Consider the following 21116-nt stretch of genomic DNA (forward strand, 5'->3'; position numbering starts at 1 on the left):
ATTATTTGGTGTCCTTAGCAATATATCGAGCCCACATCATAGTTAAACAGGAACCTATGCCGTTTATTATGGGATATTTGGATTAATAATCAAATAGCATTTTGTTGCCCTTAAAGATTGCCACAGAACTGTGAGAGTTTAAGTCTATTCATGTCCTACAAGAATTCTAGGCTTTGAAGAATGCTCAACGAACAACGTCCAGTAGCCAAGTTCTATGACTCAGAATCAGGCTCCATGCTCTGGGTCCAAAAACAACAACAAAAAAGCCAGGTGATACTGAAGAAATGACAAGTAAATTTCCATAAAATAAAACAACTGAGGTCTGGTGCTGTGGCTCGCTCTTGTAATCCCAGCACTTTGGGAGGCTGAGGCAGGCGGATCACGAGATCAGGAGATCAAGACCATCCTGGCTAACAGAGTGAAATCCCGTCTCTACTAAAAATACAAAAAAATTAGCTGAGTGTGGTGGCGGGCACCTGTAGTCCCAGCTACTCGGGAGGCTGAGGCAGGAGAATGGCGTGAACCCGGGAGGCAGAGCTTGCCCTGAGCCAAGATCGCACCACGGCACTCCAGCCTGGGCAACAGAGCAAGACTCCATTTCAAAAAAAATAATAAAATAATAATTTAAAAAATAAAAATAAAAGTAAAACAATTGAGTTGCACATGATTTATAAGGATGGTGGTTAAGGTGGGGAAACTGCTTCTCAAAGATCTCGGTGCTATGAGAGAAATAACACGTGAGGATTAGTGTCTCTCTGTGTACCACAAATCAAGCTGGGCGCCTCGAGGTAAGGCCGGGTTTCCCTCAGGCACCCTTTCAGCAATCCCACGTTTTTCAGCGAAAGGAAATTTTATCTTCCTTCAACCGGAAGCCTGCTTATCATAGAGTTAAATGTTCCCGATTAAATAGATGCACCGAGTAACAGACGGGAGATCTGTCTGATCTTTGGAAGACACCCACTTCTCTCCCAGGTGTCCTCTTCTTTAAAATGCACAGGAGGCCCGCGATCATCATACGGAGGCAATTTAAAATTGATTCACAATGCAGTGAGCTGCTGTCAGAAGCTGTGAACACTCATCCGTCCCAGGGGAAACCCATATGGATGTTAATACATCAGTCACAGGGGGCCCCGCAGGAAGCTGGTGCTGCCTGCTGGGCTGCGGAGCCAAATCAAATGAACACACCAGAGCAACGCAAAGGGCAGATGGGTCTTTAGGAGGGATCAACTGGAAGGAAAAAACCAGGGGAGGAAATTATTCACCTACAATAATAACAGAGCTTTTTCGATAAAAGGCCACACTGAGGGCTCATCGTGACAATGGTGAAGGGATCCCAGGAGGAAACTTAACTTTCTCTACTGGTTGAGGAACTAGAAAAGTAAAACCAATCAGAAAGAGGAATGTATAAACAGATAGTGAGTATTCATGAATATCGCTCACACCTGAATTCCGAATGCAGCCAGCTACAAAAGAACGGACATGGAAATGACTGCATTTCTAGAATTTCGAACACAGGCAAAATTTATCTGCAGTACTGAAAGTCAAGGTGGTAGTTAACCTTGGTGACTGCAAGGGGCATGGGACGGGTTTCTGGGCAATGATCCTGCTCTGTTCCTTGATCCAAGGGCTGGTTACACAGGTGGCTGCCTTTGGTGAAAAGTCGCTGAGCTAGACACATGGGATTCATGAACTTTCTGTATGTGTATGGTATTTCAATGTTTAAAGTTTAGATTCTTTTAGTTATTTAGAGGAAGTCGAGGGGAAGGCTCTTAACCAGTTAACACATTAGATTAGGTCCACAGCCAAATCAAGTGCCCAAACTTTGCTGTTAAATGAACCTCTCTCTGGGTCTCTGGCCACATCAACCGTGGTCTTGCCAATCAGCCAGCCTGCAGTCTAGAATGTGTCCGTTTCGTGATCCATAAGGCAGGAATAACAATAAAATATAGAGGTCGCAGGGGTTGCTGTAAGGATTAAAGTGGTAACAGCTGCAAAACACTTAACACCGCACTTGACCCCTGCAGTGAGTCTTCAGGAAATGACAGTATTGTTATCGAACCACCACGACTGAAAATGCCAAGTGAAGATACGTTGAATTGAGGGCTTTATCTCAACCAGTGGACAAGTATGTGGGTCAGGGAATGCGGAAAGGGAGGAAGACGCGGGGTGGGAAATCAGGAAAGCACAAGGGCAGTGACGAGGCAACGAAAAACACAAAATTCACAAATCATCCAAGGTGAGAGTGGAGGAAATGGCATTCAGCAAAGACTAGAACGAACGCCCAAAGAGTAGAGATGGACGTTTGGATAGAATTGTGGCAAACTGCAGGGCAGAAAGTCAGTCCTGGATCCCTCACTAGGGGCCACACAGAGAAGCCCACCCGCATCTCAGAAAGCCTCAGAACTGAGCCCCAGCCCCCACCTAGCTTTCTGAATCAAGCTCCTACAGATTAGGATCGTGTCTGATTCTGAAGTCTGGTGTCAGAATCAAAAAGAATAAAGCCCACTCGACTTCACAGATTCAAAAATTGAATGAAATAAAAACCCATTAAGAGCGAGGGGCTTTTCATTTACTGGGCACACAGCAGAGGTGAAGGAACTAAAAGCAGAGAGTCCCCACTGGGCTCCTTCGCGGCCGCGGTGAACTGGAAAACAAGACTGTGTTCCAAGGGCGCAGGTTGTTTTTTCCTAGCAGACCAGGCTCCTCTTAATAAAACTACGCTGTGCTCTGTGGTCAAAGGAAAACAGGTGTTTACAGGGTTGTTGGTTTGCTGGAAATAGGAACTGCAGTGGCAGCATCAAGTAAACAATAGTGAAGAACCACAGACCCCAGAGATGACGGCTGTGGTCAAGCCCCGCTGCCTATGGATTCGGCACTCTGGATGTGACATTGTTAGCTGTATTAACAAGGCTCAAAAATCCGATCGTGTCAAAAACCTTCATTCGCTCTTCAAGCTCTTTAGGGCTCATGAAGCCCTTTACAATTTAGTGTCAACAAGTCTTACTTCATGTGACCTTAAACTCCCGGCCACGTGGGACAACAGGCCAGTCCCCTAAAATATCACATGCTGTCACATCTCCAAGTTGCGCACAAACTTCCCTCCTGCTAGAACAGCACTGCCTCCCTCCCAAGTACACGCCGCTGCCTCCCTCCCTCTGACTGCCACAACCTCCCAAGTACACGCCGCTGCCTCCCTCCCTCTGACTGCCACAACCTCCCAAGTACATGCCGCTGCCTCCCTCCCTCCGACTGCCACGACCTCCCCAGCCTTGATGATTCTTTCCCAGGGTCCTAACCTTTCCTACTAACCTCTCTAAGAGTATTTCTCACACGGTGAACATTTCTGTCTTTCCCATTCCAGAGTTCTTCAGGGGTAGGCAGAGGATTTCACCGGCCGGCACTCTCCACAGATCAGAACACAAGTTGTCTACTGTTACCTAATCACTTATATATTGAGACAGGAAAAGTTGCCCTGGTAAGGAAAATCTGCTAAAACAAGGTGGGCATTCCTCTCTAAGGCCCTGGGTGATGCCAGCCAACTTTTCCCAGGCAATGTCTAGCAATTATACCAAATGTCACTAAGAGATGGTAACAGTTTTCCTAAGGGGCAAAGGCAGTCCCTACAGAGCTGACTTAGACCACAAAAAAGACAATGAAAGCAATGACAATAATGAAGTGAAATCCATAGCTTTACCCTAAGTCAGCTAAATCCAGTGGACACTGGGCCCTTCCCAAGCAAGCTGTGGCAGAAGCAACCACAGGTCACATGGAACAAGCTCCATCCTGCCTCCAGGCCCTGGAAAGCAGGACCCACATGGTCAAGTGCAAGAAGTCAGGAGGCACAAGCAATTGCTTCAGTTTAATGACTAGTAACCTGCGGGCACCATGCCTAACTAACTTGAGCCTCATTTCCCCATTTTTACAAAGCGCCCTGACAAAACTTAGCCTATAAACAGGACCACTGAGGTGTGAAGTAATGAAGCCACATGGGAAAGTACTTCAAGAAAACGAAGCGCAATATAGTCAACCTTTGCTTGCCACATCACAGGAGGGGCTCACTATCCCTTACTGTTTAGAGATGAGGGAAGGTGGCACAGGAGACTCTAAGTAACTCGCCCATAACTACCCAGCTAGCAAGCGGTAGAGCCAACTCCAACTCAGCCCAGCTGCAAAAGTGGAGCTGTTAATCTTTACCTTAGCTTCCACGTCAGCACTACCTGTGACGTTATCCCCTCAAGAGGGATAACGTGGGACCCACCAGGACAAAGACACTCACCCCACACATTGTGAGCAACATGAGGCATGTCCACATTGTGAGCGTGACTGTGGGGGCTGCGGGAACCAGGCTCCTTAAGGATAGAATGGATGAGAATAATGTAATTTATGATTCCGGAGGATACTCTTAGCCTGAAAACTAATAAAGGTGGTGGCTGAGGGGAATAGTGACATGGAGCTCATAAGAAAATCAGAGTCTTATTATTCTAAGATTTTAGAAGAAAGTATAATTTACCTGCTATAGGTAAAACCTCCCTCTGTCAAATTTTTTTAAGGGTCTGCACATCTAACCCATAACATCTACAAAATTTTTCCAGTTTGGCCATTCGCGTATTCTTCCAAATAGAAAATATGCAGAACGGGTATAATTTCTACCTTACTTAGAAGACAGCATTTCTATGTTAACGGAGGGCTTTATTACCAACTAACTTGTAAGTAGCAAACTTCAAAGCATTAGGTTGGGAGACTCTTTGTTTCCTTGTTTAGATGCATACACTCGATTTTCATTTATTTTTTTAAAGGCAAATACAAAACTTCTTAAAATGGATATGTAAAAGATTACAAGCAAAGAAAACAAGAAACAGATGACCTAAGTTGATAAACAAGGAGGTATTCCAGCCAAAGTCAACATTTAAGATTCTGAGTTCTAGGACCTAACTTTCTCTATCAATTATACATTTCCAAACTTCTCAGTGTGCTGGAGCAGGAACAAGGCTCCTCAATAGGACAAAGATACAAATGGAGAAACTCTTGGATGAAAAGTAAAACAAAAAGAGGCTTAATATATCGCTATTTCAAAGCTAAACTAAAACATTCCAGCAAAGGAACTATCACTACAGACAAAAACGAGCATCATCCAAGCAAGAAATATACACACTATATTTATATCCCATAAACCAAACGTCATTTCTGACAAGGTGAAGAGGGAGAGAGAGAAGTCCAGTGAGGAATTATTGTAGCTAAACACAACTGACATCAAAAGGAAGGTCCTCCCAGCTACTCAGGAGACTGGGTCAGGAGGATCCCCTGAGCTCAGGAGTTTGAGGTCACCCTGGACATCCCCATCTCATTTTTCTTTTTAAAAAGGACGGGCCTCACCTCAACTTAATCTCAAAAAATTAAACTACATATTCCTATATTATCAGAAGGTAGAAAAACAGAAACTAAACTAATACTAATATGGCAAAAATAAGGAACAGAATGGGCATGTTATTTTTAGCATTTAATAGATCCAAAAAAAAAAAAAAAACCTACCCAAATATCACTGTGATGGTCAACTTTATATGTCAACTTGATTAAATTGACTAAGGGACACCAGAGTGGCTGATAAAACTTTATTTCTAGGTGCGTCTCTGAGGCTAATTTCTAGAAGAAATTAGCATTTGAATAGGTAACCTGAGTAAAGAAGGTCCCCTCACCAATGCAGGTGGGCATCACTGAGGGCCTGGACAGGACAGAAAGTTAGAGGAGTAGCAAATGTGCCCTTTGCTTGAGCTGGAACATCTACCTGCTGCTGCTCTCGATCATCAGTGCTCCTGGTTCTCGAGCCTCAGCTTGGAGTAGAACTACACCGGCTTTCCCGGGCCTCCAGCTTGCAGACAATAAATCATGGGATTTCTCAGTCTACACAGTCATGTGAGTCAACCCCTCCAAATAACTCCTTCTCCATATCCATATCTATAGTTTATTCATTTTGTTTCTCTGGAGAACCCAGAGTAATACAACCCCGTCAAATAAAAAGAGGGCTGAATCAATGTTCAAGTCCACTAAATAAGCGAGCTGTGGAATCTAGACAAAAACAGAGAAACCAGAAGACCAGAAACAGAAAAAGTGGGGTGAAAGGGGGAAGCCCCTGGCCACTGAAACTTTTTCTTGGCGAAAAGCCTGGAAAGGGTCTCTAATCACTGCTGCAAATGTTTTCCTATGAGGCAATTTTACCCCAAATGTAGTTAAGATTTTTCTTTTCCCTTTAGGCTCTAAACCAAAAAGGTACTTTAAAGATTTATTTAAACACTAAACAAGTGGGTAGAAGATTTCTAAATTACATGTCTGGCATTAAAACACAGGGTGAAAGGACCCGTAACTACCCTAGACTCTTAAGCCAAACTATGATTAGCCTGAGTTATTACTGACCTCTAGGTGCTAATATATAAGGCAGGTAGAGCACAGCCCCCAGGTATTTTTAGGGAGAACAGCAGTGCTACAGTGCCAGAAAAAAAAAAAAGTCTAACTAAACTTTGGAATTTCTCTTACCAATGATCTCCAAAGAGCTCAGGGGAATAAATGTCCTAAAACCAAAAATGAATTCAAGTTATGCTGAACTAAACAATACCAATTAAATCCAGCCTTGAGGGTGTGAAAACAAGCTCAGGGTTACCTCTTATAAACCAACACTACTTAATAATTCGAAAATGCGAACCAAGGATCTCCTTGAGAAAAGAATGAATCACAGGGTCTTACATAATCCTGGACCTGTCTCCCACCTATTCAAGGCAATGAACATTTGTTTCCTGGGTGTCTGTGCTCAAGGGACAAGACTTCGGGAGCTTCCATCCTCCTGGGGAGGAAGTAGTTAGAAACACGGTCTGTACATGATTATAAGATGTTTCATGGTGCAACTGGAGGGGGACCAGAGATGGGAAGGCATCCATGAAGGCTTCATGAAGGAGGCAGCAACTCAAGCGGGCTTTGAAGGACAGAAAATACTTCAACAGGAAGAGACCAGTGAGAAGGGAAGCTGCTCCAGGGAGCAGGGGCTGGAGTCATCAGGGAACAGAGACTCATCCCATTGGGTTAGCACAGGATATAAAGCACACAGAACATGACACCGGAAAAGCAGGCTGGGGCGATATTACCCACGGGCCTTGAATGGCATGTCGGTTTATACAGGTCGAACATCCCGTATCCAAAATGCTTCAGAACCAGAAGTGTTCCCAATCTTGGATTAGACTTGGAGTTCTTGGAGTAGAACTACACCGGCTTCAGAATATTTACATAAACATAAATGAGTTATCTTGGGGATGGAACCCAATCTAAACACAAGATTCATTTCTGTTTCATACAGACCTTATGCACATAGCCTGAAGGTGATTTTAGTTTTCCCTTGGGGATGCCAAATAAACTGTGTGTTGTGTGTTTTGACTGCACCTTGTCACATGAGGTCAGGTGTGGAATTTTCCATGTGTGGCATCATGTCGGTACTCAAAAAGTTTCAGATTTTGAAGCATTTTGGATTTTGAATTTTTGAATTAAGATGCTGAATCTGTAACTTTTGAAGACCTCTGTGCAACACACGGCCCTGACAAGTGCTTTACAATAAAGAATAAACTGACAGCAATTTGGTGAGGAAGAAAGATAACCCTCATCTAGGACCTTACTGACAAAACGGGGCATGAGAAAGGTGAGAATTTTAACAAAGAATAAGACTGTTAAAAAAAACAAAAGTTAAATAGGGAAGAATCTAACACTAAAATTTGGGCTCAGATGTCAGAGGGAATGGGTATGATGCTTTAACAAAAAGAAGTTAGGGGAGACTGGAATGGGTATGAGAGAGGAGGGAAGGTGACCAGGGTGGTTGGGAAACCCTACTGAGATCTTGTCATCTTAACACTGGAAACAGGAGTGTGGAATGCTAGCACTGCAAGTCATCTTGCTCTGTTCCACTCTCACTGACAACCATGTGAAGCCACAGGGCCTCTGCACATGCTGGTCTCTCCACCTAGAGGTTCAGCCCCTGCCCCTGTTGGGTTAGTGCAGCTCTGAAAACCCTTCGGCAGGGAATCCCTGCTTGACCCTCCCCAGTGGGATCAGTCCCCCATGCCCTGTCACAGGCTTTCTAGAACAGTGCTCCTCTGTGATAGCTCTGTGGTAGCCTGGGGGTCTACAATTCTGCCTCTGATTTTGTGATTATTTAACTCATGTTCCCCTTGAAGGAGTTCGGGATATGCCACAACCAAATATGCCCCTTTGGTATACTGGTTATTTTGAGCTGAAAACACTTGAGAAATGAGAGATCCAGGAAAGACTTCCCGACCGCTTTCTATACAAACACAGGCCATACAATTTCCCAGGAGAAAGGTGCCCTCCCTCTACCAGAAACAGAAGAACAGCCTCATCACCAGAGTCTGGGAAGCAACACTAAAAGGGATGTGTACAAATAAACTTACCAAAACAACCTTTGTCTCCCACAAGTTTTCCGCCAATATATCTATCTCTTAGTTACCTAACCACAATTTACTGCCTCCATCCCAAAACTCTTTCTTGTCATGTCTTCACAAATTTGTCATTTCTTTGTATAAAAGTGATACAAGGCCAGGCGTGGTGGCTCATGCCTGTAATCCCAGCACTTTGGGAGGTCAAGGCAGGTGGATCACCTGAGGTTAGGAATTCAAGACCAGCTTGGCCAACATGGTGAAACCCCACCTCTACCCAAAAATACAAAAATTAGCCAGACATGGTAGTGTACGCTTGTAATTCCAGCTACTCGGGAGACTGAGGCAGGAGAATCGCTTGAACCTGGGAGGTAGAGGTTGCAGTGAGCCAAGATTGGGCCACTACACTCCAGTCTGAAAAGTGATACAAGCTGCCTGCTCTGGACACTTCTTTGGGTCTTCATTTCCTTGTGAAGACTCCCATGTACATCAAAATCCTTAGTAAGACTTGCGTGCATTTCTCCTGTTAATCTATCTTATATCAGTTTGATTCTCAGGCCCAGCTGCAGACTCAGAGGGCAAAGGAGAATTTTTCCTTCCCTGCACCCCATCCAAGGCTGTGAGCTCCCAGTGGGGCCCCTTATGCCTATGCAGGAGGTCTCAATAAAATCCGTGAAAGTGTGGATGGAAAGGAAGTGACAGGGTCTGGATCTTAGTGAGCAGATGATGTGGGAACCCGAAATCACAGCCCACAAGAGAGGGCTGAAGCGCCAGACAAATTCTAGCCAGAAGAGAAGCCTCAGGGTGGTGTGGGGGTCTCTCAACACTGAAGAGCTGCCATGGGGATGACGGATTAGCAGTGTGCTGTGTGGTCTCGGGGGGTAGGAAAAAGCCAGAATTGATGGGTCAAAGTTCCAGGGAGACAGATTCAGCTCAAGGGCTAGAAGAGTTTCCACAGAGCCATGGAAAATGCATTGCTCTGGGCAGCAGCGGGTCCCCTGTCCTTGGACAAACGACACGCACGGTCAGAGGCATATAGTCACTGCACAGGTTATCTTAGCAGGCTTGAACCATGCATGAGCATTTATACTAAAGGGATGTTAAAGTCCCTCCTGCCCCAACTGAACTCTTTTGGTGGTAACAGTCAGGAGGCACTCATCCATCTGCAAGCTCTCTCTCTCATCCCTCAAGCTCTCTCTCTGTGCGCGCCGCAGACTGTCCCTCCCCAGTTCCCTGGGAAACTTAATCCTTCCTGCACGTGCTTCAGCGTCAGCTTCATCCCACGGAAGTCTTTCTGACTCTAATTTTGGTCACTTATTTACATGTCTGCCTATCACCCACTGCTCTGCCTCAAGAGCACGTATCACAAGTTAAACTAGGATATTTACTCTTCTTTTAATGACATCATCAAGCCCCCACGGGCAGAGAAGGCTGAGAGCACCCTCTTTCCTGAAGCATGCCTGGCATCGCACATAAAGCCTGACAGTTCACACTCAGTCTATGAATGGCAACTGTGCCTTCTGTCTGCCTCACCCAAGCATTCTTTCCATGGGTATTTTTCAGAGAATTATTTGTATAACCTTTAACGCCTTGTTCACTCTACCCTGGACACACGAGTTTGTCCTCATTTCTCTTAAGTGCCTCAGACCAGCCCTACTCAACGTGTGGTCAGCAAACACTGGCTACTGTTTGCAGTGAGATGAGTGCAGTCATCAAGAGTGAGCACAGCAACCTGAGGACTTAGGGCTGTTGAGGCTTGTAACAACAAAAAATGGACTTGGATTTTGTATCTTTTTCTTCCTATTCACTTGTATTGTAGGTTACAAATGTCTCCATCTTTGATTTACTCAGGAAAAAAACTGGTCACCATAAATGGTTTGAGCAGCACTGCCTCAGGCAATATTACCTTACTAAATAGTAAGAACAGCAAGTTCTCTCATACTAATTAATAGATAAATATGGGCAGTCATATGTAGAAAGCTGAAACTGAATCCCTTCCTTACACCTTATACAAAAATTAATTCAAGATGGATTAAAATTTGAAATGTTAGACCTAAAACCATAAAAACCCTAGAAGAAAACCTAGGCAATACCATTCAGGACACAGGCATGGGTAAGGACTTCATGACTAAAACACCAAAAGCAATGGCAACAAAAGCCAAAATAGACAAATGGGATCTAATTAAACTAAAGAGCTTCTGCACAGCAAAAGAAACTACCATCAGAGTGAACAGGCAACCTACAGAATGGGAGAAAAATTTTGCAATCTACTCATCTGACAAAGGACTAATATCCAGAACCTACAAAGAACTTAAATTTACAAGAAAAAAAAAACAACCCCATCAAAAAGTGGGCAAAGGATATGAAGAGACACTTCTAAAAAGAAGACATTTATGCAGCCAACAGACACATGAAAAAATGCTCATCATCACTGGTCATCAGAGAAATGCCAATCAAAACCATAATGAGATACCATCTCACACCAGTTAGAATGGAGATCATTAAAAAGTCAGGAAACAACAGGTGCTGGAGAGTATGTGGAGAAATAGGAACGTTTTTACACTGTTGGTGGGAGTGTAAATTAGTTCAACCATTGTGCAAGAGAGTGTGGCAATTCCTCAAAGATCTAGAACTAGAAATACCATTTGACCCAACCATCCAATTACTGGGTATATACCCAAAGGATTATAAATCATGCTGCTATAAAGATACATGCACACATATGTTTATTGTAGCACTATTCACAATAGCAAAGACTTGGAACCAACCCAAATGTCCATCAGTGACAGACTGGATTAAGAAAATGTGGCACATATACACCATGGAATACTATGCAGCCATAAAAAAAGGATGAGTTCATGTTCCTTTGCAGGGACATGGATGAAGCTGGAAACCATCATTCTCAGCAAAGGACAGAAAACCAAACACCACATGTTTTCAATCATAGGTGGGAGCTGAACAATGAGAACACTTGGACACAGGGTGGGGAACATCACACACGGGGCCTGTCAGCAGGCTGGGGGCTGGGGGAGGGATAGCATTAGGAGAAATACCTACTGTAAATGATGAGTTGATGGGTGCAGCAAACCAACATGTCACATGTATACATATGTAACAAACCTGTACATTGTACACATATACCCTAGAACTTAAAGTATAATATATATGTTATATATATTATATATATATGTTATATATATATAAATTATATATATGTTATATATATATAAATTATATATATGTTATATATATATAAATTATATATATGTTATATATATATAAAAAATACATACACACATAGAGAGAGAAAGAGAGAAAGAGAGAGAGACACAGTAAGATTGTATATAGCCCAGACCCTGGCAACAATGGCAAAGCTCATTTTTCCTTCTGATATTAAGTCTATCTTCCTCACATAATATGGCTCAAACATGAAAGAGAATCCTAAAAAATATATTTTAGGCCAGGCACGGTGGCTCATGGCTGTAGTCGCAGCACTTTGGGAGGCCATGGCAGGAGGATCATTTGAGCCCAGGAATTCGAAACCAGCCTAGGCAACCCAGGGAGACCCAGTGTCTCTAAAAAATAATAATAATAAAATAAAATAAATTAATAAAGAGAGAGATTTTAATTATTTTAGAGAGAGCAATGATTGCTCAGATCCAAAGGCCAATGGCCATTTTGACCAAGATGAGAAAAGTACCCTGACATAGTCTCATAACATTGGCCACTGTGTCCACTGTCCTCGTCCTTAGGCACATTGTGATTCTAGTTTGCACGGCTTTGAACACAAAGAAATGCAAGGTGCTCACAAGCCAAGGACATCAATACTTAACTCTAATAAGCACGATGCTACTTCTATCTTACAACTGATCCTGTTAACACACACACACACACACACATAAGGAACAGGGTCCAATTTAACTGTGCCCACCTATCAGCCTTCCACCTTAGCATCACAGCTCACAGCTCTGCTCACCCGCCTTCCCTCACTGCATCTTCAGTTACACCCAAGGTGGGGGCTTAGCAGCTGAACACACACCCCGTACCTCTAACTCGTGAAGCTAACTTTCCCTAAGGGTCAACTGAACTTGGCCTTATTTCCCTATTATTCCACCAAAGGTTCATCAGTTACTGGTATTACTGCTTCTCATCACAACTTTACCGGTTTGCCCTTTATCCACTCACCAATCGGTAGAACACAACAGCTACAACGCCGCTGGCAACCACAGACAGGGAATGCTCACAAGTGCCCCAAGGACCTCCCAGGCTGGAAGCAGGGGGGCATTCCCAAATCCCCAAGAAAACACACCAGGTAGTAACTAGTCCATGGGTACTCAACTGGAAGAGAACTACCAGCTAAGTGAGCATTGAGCAATACTACCCCTCACTCCCTTCATTGGGCACAGATGTCATTTTAAATTCCTAACATCGCTACTGATTCCTAGTGTAGACGAAAACCTCATTTCATCATGAATCAAATTATTGTGAAAGAGATATTAAAATACATGAAAAGTAGTGCAATGGGAATCGCCTTTCCTAAAAAGCAGGTGACAGGTTAAGAAATTCAATTTTATCTCATGGTGGTGGTTTATTTGAAACAAGGCTCTTATCAAAACCATACCAAGGATGACAGGGCAGCTGAGTGGACTGTTCAAAATAATTCATCATGCTGGGCGTGGTGGCTCATGCCTGTAATCCAAGCACTTTGGGAGGCCAAGGCAGGAGGACTGTGTGAGGCCAAGAGTTTGAGACCAGCCTGGGCAACACAGGGAGACCCTGTCACTACAAAAATAAATTTAAAAATTGGCCAGGTATGGTGACAGACACCTATAGTCTTAGCTACTCAGGAAGCCAAGGCAGGAGGATTGCTGGAGCCCAGGAGGTCGAGGTTGCAGTGAGCTGCGATTGTGCCACTGCATTCCAGCCTGGGCAACAGAGCAAGACCCTGTTTCTAAAAATAAAAAACTCACTAATGTGACATGCAAGTGACGTACTGATAAAAGCTGAAAGCAACCACGTGAAGGCAAGGGTATGACAAAAACAAACTGAAGGCCTAAGACATGTAGCACCCGTACCTTTATTGAAAAAAAAAATCGGCTGGGCGCGGTGGCTCATGCCTGTAATCCCAGCACTTTGGGAGGTTGAGCCGGGTGGATCGCCTGAGGTCAGGAGTTCAAGACCAGCCTGACCAATATGATGAAATACCGTCTCTACTAAAAATACAAAAATGAGCCAGGCGTAGTGGCTTGCGCCTGTAATCCCAGCTGCTTGGGAGGCTGAGACAGGAGAACTGCTTGAACCCAGGAGGCAGAGGTTGCAGTGAGCAGAGATCACACCATTGCATTCCAGCCTGAGCAACAAGAGTGAAACTCCGTCTCAAAAAAGAAAAGAAAAGAAAAACAACTACATTTGTAAAGACCTGCCATTTTTTCTTTTCTTTTTGAGACAGAGTCTCCCTCTGTCGCCCAGGTTAGAGTGCAACGGCGTGATCTTCACTCACTGCAACCTCCGCCACCCAGGTTCAAGCGATTCTCCTGCCTCAGTCTCCCGAGCAGCTGGGATTACAGGCACATACCACCACACCCAGCGAATTTTTGTATTTTCAGTAGAGACGGGGTTTCGCTACGTTGGTCAGGCTGGTCTCGAAGCCCTGATCTCAGGTGATCCACCCACCTCAGCCTCCCAAAGTACTAGGATTACAGGCGTGGGCCACCGTGCCTGGCCTCTGCTATTTTCTATCTTAGAAGGCAGAGTTTTGCTGCAATTAAACAATTCTGCTGTTTAAAAAATTTGAGAACTTTAGGAATTCTTTGAAATCACACTTCTAATTACTAACATGATGAAAAGCAAGCAATTTTTAAAGTGACCCAGGAAGAATAGCCAACTGAGTTTTTTCAAATTCCAAAGCTTTTTGTGCACTGGACACAAAATGAACGTTAACTTTTCCTGCTTCCCCATGAAGCCACTTTGCTTTTTATAATTCTAGATCTCTCGGAGCACTCATCAAAACTCTACTTGGGAGTAAACCTGGGGTGCTGGCATGCAACACAACCTACCCTTCAAATAACTCTCGTTTCCACCAAAACAAGAAAAAGGTGGCACGGAGCTGGGTAAAGAGATGACACATTTTGAATGTCTAAGCCTGCAAGAGTTTGTGACAGCTGACTGCCCACAGCACAGCACAGCTGGGAATCTCCAGCAGCTGCCCTCTAACCAAATGGCAGAGCAGAGCAGTTTTCGGAGGGGTCAAGCGAAGAGGGCCAGTCACCTCCAGCGCTTTCCTCCCACCTCGTCCTCATCTCCAACAGTTTCTCTCTAGAAATAACTGAACTTAGGAGATCACCCCCAGGGAAAAGACAGAGGCATGACACCTACAAGTTGCCTATTTATAGAAAGTGTTAACACTCCTCAGGAAAAGATACCAGAAATCTCCTTGGAAACGCCCAAGCCTGTACTCCCTTTGGAATTCTAGTCTGCTAATACCAAAGACTGAGTAACCACCTTTAAAACAAAACCAAGGTCTTTGAGGTACTTACGGTTTCCCCCCTGGGATTCCTGCCAGGTTTGGAGGAATGGTAGGTACTCTCATGTGAGGGGGAGGATCAAACCCCACCTGGAAACAAAAATAAGGCATTGCAGACTCAGGTTATTGTAGCAGGCACTTTGTGAACATCAATACCTTTCATTAGAAACTCACAGATCCCCAAAGCAACTTCAATGGGAACAGTGACATGGCCTAGTGTTTTTCTTTTTAATTACTATGCAAGAGGTAATATAAGCACCTCTGAACGCCACAAGACCCACTTCCTTTTTGGGGGGTAGACAGGAGATATGATCTATTTGTGCACTGAGAACCACTTCCCCATGGTAAATACCTCCCTTAGACTTGCAAGCAAGTTCACAGAGCAATATGTTGTATTAGGATTTCTCAACCTCAGCACTATTGACATTTTGTGCCAAACAGTTCTTTTCTTTGTTGGGGGCCATCCTGCGCATTGCAGGATGTTGAACAGCATTCCTGGCCCCTACTGTTGATGTGCCAAGAGGAATCCACACCTGCCCCCTCCCACCCCCAGTTATGATAATCAAAAGTGTCTCCAGATATTATCAAATGTCCTCAAGGAAGAAAATCATCCCCAGTTGCGTACCACAGGTCTAATTTAATGCTTAAGCATTCATACATGGATTCCCTACTTTGTGCAGCACAAGGACAGCATCGAGTCTCTCAGCTGACCACCTTACTTTCAACACTTTTGCCCGCCACTGCACAGCCTCTCCTACAAGAGCAATATCAGGAAAAACCAATGAATCTTAACGTCAGCGCAAACTAGTGGAGGTAATGCTATGTGAAGAGGGGACAAGAGAGAAAGGTGCAGGGCATTTTCCAAACAGCCAAGAGAAATGATGGTGGGATTTTATACCCTTAATGCAATCAATGATGGCAGAGCCAATTCTACCCTTCAAATGCAGTTCTGTGTCTTCTTGGTCAAAAATTAGACCATTTGCACAGTGGCAAGAGGCAGGGCAAACGGGCCAGCCTGCCCCTGTGGTTCAGTCTGTCCAGAATTCTACCTGTTTACAGAGACCGCTGCTTATACATCAATCAGGCGATTGGGTTTAAAGTGTAGCACAGGCATAGAAAGAGAGAGCAATGGCTTCCCAGACATTTTTTCCTAAGGTTTAATGAGGAAAAAAGAGTTCAAGAAAATGAATGAAAAGGCTTCTGTGAACCACTTGAATCATTTCATCGCCTTCAAATAAAAAAAATCGACTTTGGTGGGAGAAAACCAGATGTCCCCTGAACCACTGAAGGAGCTTCTAAACACTGCCTTTTTCATCCACAAAAACAGTAAAACAAAAAAACGTTTGGCTCTCACTTAATGAAGCAGCGTGCTGATGAAAGCTGACAAGAGGAAGGCGAGTGTGCGGCTGGGACACTGGGCGTCTTTGTCTCCGAGGTGTGTGGGGCTGGCTGCTCCTGCCCATGCAGCGCAGAGAGGCCTGGCCCCAAACCTGACAGCGCTAAATGGAGCATGCAGCATTCCTACCCCAACCAGAGCCCACCCGACAGCGGCCTACCATGGGGGAGCGTCCGTAGGCCACCACGGCGGCCGCGGCAGCTGCGGCGCTCATCTGGGGTGACATGTTGTGTAAACTGGCATAGGCAGCGCCTGGGCTGGTCAGCTCGCCGTTCATGCCAGCGTGGGGGACCATCCCAAAAGGAGCAGGGTATGGACCAGGAACTGCCAGGGGTGTCCTCAAGCCAGCTGCTGAAAAGAAACACAAGCCACACATCACTCAACTGACCCACTCCATCAAACCTGACCAGCAAGTCTGGCCTCGTCATTTGTTAGTGTCACTCACAGGGAGAGAGAAAGAGGGAAGGCTTCTGGGGGAGGGGGGGGAAATCACCTCCAATTTTTATACACTGGATCCCTCCTTCCCCAGAGTGGAATTCATCTCCAGGAAAGAGAAGACTCCAGGGGAAGCACAACCCACACATTTTCTTATTCGTGTAAGTAGCAGCACCGGAAGCCAGGGGAATTAAGCGTATTACCATACCCAATTTACAGAGGGCAAACCAAGGCACAGACACCAAGTGTTTACCTGACTTAATCTCAAAAGAAGATTTTCTCGATAAAATCCAAGATTTCTCTTTCAGTCCGAACTTTCCATTCCCTGGTACCAATTCCAAATGAAAACCCAATCCTGGATTTACGTAAACCAAAGCACGGGTTTAGGAGGAAGATTCTGTTGCCTGTTTTCCTTTGGGCCCAGGCTGTTGCTTTTTTCCTTTCCCACCGGGGGATGTCAGGTTGCAAATTATGAGTTTTTTAAGGGCTGGAGTCACAGGGAAACCCTCCTAATTTCTACTGAAGGAAAGACCACTGATTCCTGAAGCCTCCCCTGGCAGAAAACCAACCAACTATAGTCTGCAAGGAGCGCGGTTGGGCCGGCCAAACCACTGTTTCAGCCAATATTAGCAAAGTCAGATGCACAATGCTAGTTAGGTAGGGAGGCTTGTGTTCAAAATAATTATCAGAAACTTTACTGAAGTCCCTAGGATTTGAATTATTTAAAAATAAAAGAAGGCTGGGCAAGGTGGCTCACGCCTGTAATCCCAGCACTTTGGGAGGCCGAGGCGGGCAGATCACCTGAGGTCAGAAGTTCGAGTCCAGCCTGGCCAACACGTTGAAACCCTGTCTCGGCCGGGCGCGGTGGCTCAAGCCTGTAATCCCAGCACTTTGGGAGGCCGAGACGGGCGGATCACGAGGTCAGGAGATCGAGACCATCCTGGCTAACACCGTGAAACCCCGTCTCTACTAAAAATACAAAAAACTAGCCGGGCGAGGTGGCGGGTGCCTGTAGTCCCAGCTACTCCGGAGGCTGAGGCAGGAGAATGGCGTAAACCCAGGAGGCGGAGCTTGCAGTGAGCTGAGATCCGGCCACTGCACTCCAGCCCGGGCTACAGAGCAAGACTCCGTCTCAAAAAAAAAAAAAAAAGAAACCCTGTCTCTACTAAAAATACAAAAATTAGCCAGGCGTGGTGGCAGGCTAATTTTTAAGCCCAGCTCTTTGGGAGGCTGAAGCAAGAGAATCGCTTGAACCCAGGAGGCAGAGGTTGCAGTGAGCTGAGATCACGCCATTACACTCCAGCCTGGGGGAACAAGAGCGAGACTTCGTCTCAAAGAAAAAAAAAAAGAAAAGCTGAATGTAAACAGTTGGAGACTGAACAGAGTGCAGCTGCTGAAACCCAAGGACAAACATCTGTTTCTTATCATGGCTTTTTCAGAGATAGGAAGGAGGGTGGCCCTAAGTACATTTCATATTTGTAGGGCAATTGCATCACAACATTAACAGACAGCAAATCAAGCTGGGAATGGGAGAAACCAAACAAAGCACAACAAGAGGCGATGCTCTACCCGCTTGGTTAACGAGGGGGTCTATGGCTGGAGGCTTGCCGAGGCCTGGACGGAGGCCTGGAGTGGCGCTGGTGCCCGGCGTTGGCATGTCGCTCCGAGGCGTTGGTGTGCTGGATTTCAGAACAGGCGTGCTGGCTTTTTCATGCTGGTGTCATTAAACAAATTAAATGAGTATTATTTTTAATCCAAGCCATATTACACAATTTATCACAACAGCAGCTGGGACACTGGGCACCTTCTAGCTACTCCCTCAGCCAATTTTCATAAATCCACACAATGTTGACAGCATTAACTTGTGAGCGAGAAATGTTGACCTTTCCTCTTCCTGCCAGAATTAAAACTCGAGCTAGAGACACAGAACATGATCACACTTCTTCCTCCGCAGATTTTATTTTAAAAGTATTTTCCATCGGGCTGTGGACTTTGGGTCGACGCCAAGTTAGAAAGATGACCACCCAGAGAATCTTTCCCAGGCACTCAGAAACACATGCCCCGGCCGCCAAGAAAGTCCAAGGAAGACCCCTTTTTGAGTGTCCTTTTTAGGTAGCCCTGGGGTTGAGACAAATGGTGAGAGAGAGTGGGGCCAATATCTCAGAGACAAAAGCCCCAGGGCTAGCCTTACCAATATGCCTAAAAAGAACAACGCTTTGGAGTTAAGTGCCACTGCCCACTTGCCTACATAACCGAAGTGGACCCATCAGTGCAGAGCAGAGACTGAACACCAGTAAGGGGCCTTTCAGAGTCCAGATGGTAACGGGGTTACAGGGCACCTTCTCTGGCTTTTCAACCTTTCATGTGCTTTACAACACAGTCCAAGAACCAATACAGTGTGGCAAAGAGCACAGGCTGAAGAGAGCTCTTTCTGACCTTGGATCATGAGCCACAGCTGTGTGGCCTTAAGTTATTCATTCTCTGCAACCGGTAAAACGAGATAATGCCTACAGGGACCAGGTAAGGATTAACTGCAGGGTTGTTATGAAATGTTATTGTTAAAAGATGACGCAGTCTACCAAGTTTGATTGAATGAATGACCACCAGTGGGTTCTGATGCACCAGTTCCTGGCTTCTCCTGGGGCCTCCTTTGTGCATCACTGATCTGACGAGCTCCATAAAATTGGGGCATGCTCTATGACATGCCCCGGTATGAGGGATCGGTCTACCAGGTAAATGGTCAGCCTAAGAAAATGAAGACTTAAGAATCTCGGAAGTTTGAGGCCAGGTGTGGTGGCTCACACCTGTAATCCCAGCACTTTGGGAGGCCGAGGCAGGCAGATTGCCTGAGGTCAGGAGTTCAAGATGAGCATGGCCAACATGAAACCCTGTAACAAGCCGAGATTGCACCACCACTGCACTCCAGCCTGGGTGACAGAGTGAGACTCCATCTCAAAAAAAAAAGGAAGAAGAAGAAGAAGGCAATGAACATGGATGCGTGTACACCCTCTCTAATGCGTGGTGGTACCAGGCGTGGTGATGGGCACCTGTAATCCCAGCTACTGGGGAAGCTGAAGCAGGAGAATTGGTTGAACCTGGGAGGCGGAGGTTGCAGTGTGCCGAGATCACACCACCACACTCCAGCCCGGAAAACAGAGTGAGATTCTGTCTTGGAAAAAAAAAAAAAAAAAAAAAAAAAAATCTCAGAAGTTTGAACCATTTGTCAACTGGGAAGTTTCAGAGAGCTGTGTGGCAAGGACATATCCCCCAAGTAAGAAGGCAATGAGGCTGGGAGTGGTGGCTCACCCGTGTAATCCCAGCACTTTGGGAGGCCCAAGTGGGTGGATCACCAGGTCAGGAGTTTGAAACCAGCCTGACCAAACGGCGAAACCCCATCTCTACTAAAAATACAAAAAAAAAAAAAAATAGCTGGGCATGGTGGCGCGTGCCTGTAATCCCAGCTACTCAGGAGGCTGAGGCAGGAGAATCGCTTGAACCCAGGAGGCAGGAGTTGCAGTGAGTCGAGATTGTACCACTGCACTCCAGCCTGGGTGACAGAGTGAGACTCTGTCTCAAAAAAGAAGCAGAAGGCGGCAATGAACACGGATGCGTGTCCACCCTCCCTAATCGTGGTCAAAAAGAGATGACTGAGAGGGGAAAAAGTAAACCCTGAATGATGACAAAGAACAGAAGGATGAGTTTCACTAGTAAACTCTTCAAAATACAACCCTCAAGCAGCAAAACCCCTACATTTCCAATACTTCAGGGTCCGCCAGTCCACAATGAGACATACACGGCCAAACAGGCAAGTGTCAGTTTTCTTTACCTACCAAGCTCATTTCTTTGGATTTCAAAGAAGTGGAACTTGCCGAGGAGGCCGTGGAAGCTGGGCTGCTAGAAGCATCCTTCTTTAGCAGGCGGTTTTTGTCGATTCCATTTTCCCGGGGCGAGTGGGCAGGGCTTGCTCGCGGAGAGGAAGGGTCCTCAACGAGCATAATCAAAAGTTTTCGTGATTTAGCTTGTAACAGACCGACCTTTCCCTTTCCACACTCATTCTCTAAATTTAAGGACAGTGCTGAAAGTCCTTCGGGTTGGGGGTGTACAAGGTGACCAACACCATGTTATAACGAGCAACACGGTCTCCACAAACATACCCGCAAACATGCCATAAAAAACAACCCCACAGTCATATCCCTCCTTGTGCCTCAGGCTTAAGAACTTTGCCTAGAGGGCATTGGAAGGAAAGGGGAGCCAGACATCCAACTTAGGCATTCAAAATATCTGCAGAAATATCTTTTTTTTAAAGGAAATAAAACTTTATGTCAGTTAGACCATT

General features: G+C 45.3%; 1 protein-coding gene across 7 annotated transcripts in view; it reads right to left on the reverse strand.

Moving 5' to 3' along the window:
* TLE1 (TLE family member 1, transcriptional corepressor) overlaps positions 1 to 21116 on the reverse strand; it is a 108227-nt gene that overhangs the window by 13195 nt on the left and 73916 nt on the right. For 2 of the 7 annotated variants that reach the window (XM_050761985.1, XM_050761983.1), the window contains exons 11-15: positions 20611 to 20763; positions 18350 to 18494; positions 17034 to 17135; positions 16506 to 16696; positions 14963 to 15039 (exon numbers count right to left, since the gene is read on the reverse strand). In XM_050761985.1, coding sequence (XP_050617942.1) covers positions 14963 to 15039; positions 16506 to 16696; positions 17034 to 17135; positions 18350 to 18494; positions 20611 to 20763 — 668 coding nt within the window. The remainder of the gene's footprint in view (positions 1 to 14962; positions 15040 to 16505; positions 16697 to 17033; positions 17136 to 18349; positions 18495 to 20610; positions 20764 to 21116) is intronic. The other 5 variants (XM_050761988.1, XM_050761986.1, XM_050761989.1 and 2 more) reach the window with 3 other exon arrangements.

Source organism: Macaca thibetana, chromosome 15 (genome assembly GCF_024542745.1).
Source record: "Macaca thibetana thibetana isolate TM-01 chromosome 15, ASM2454274v1, whole genome shotgun sequence".
NCBI lineage: Eukaryota > Metazoa > Chordata > Mammalia > Primates > Cercopithecidae > Macaca > Macaca thibetana.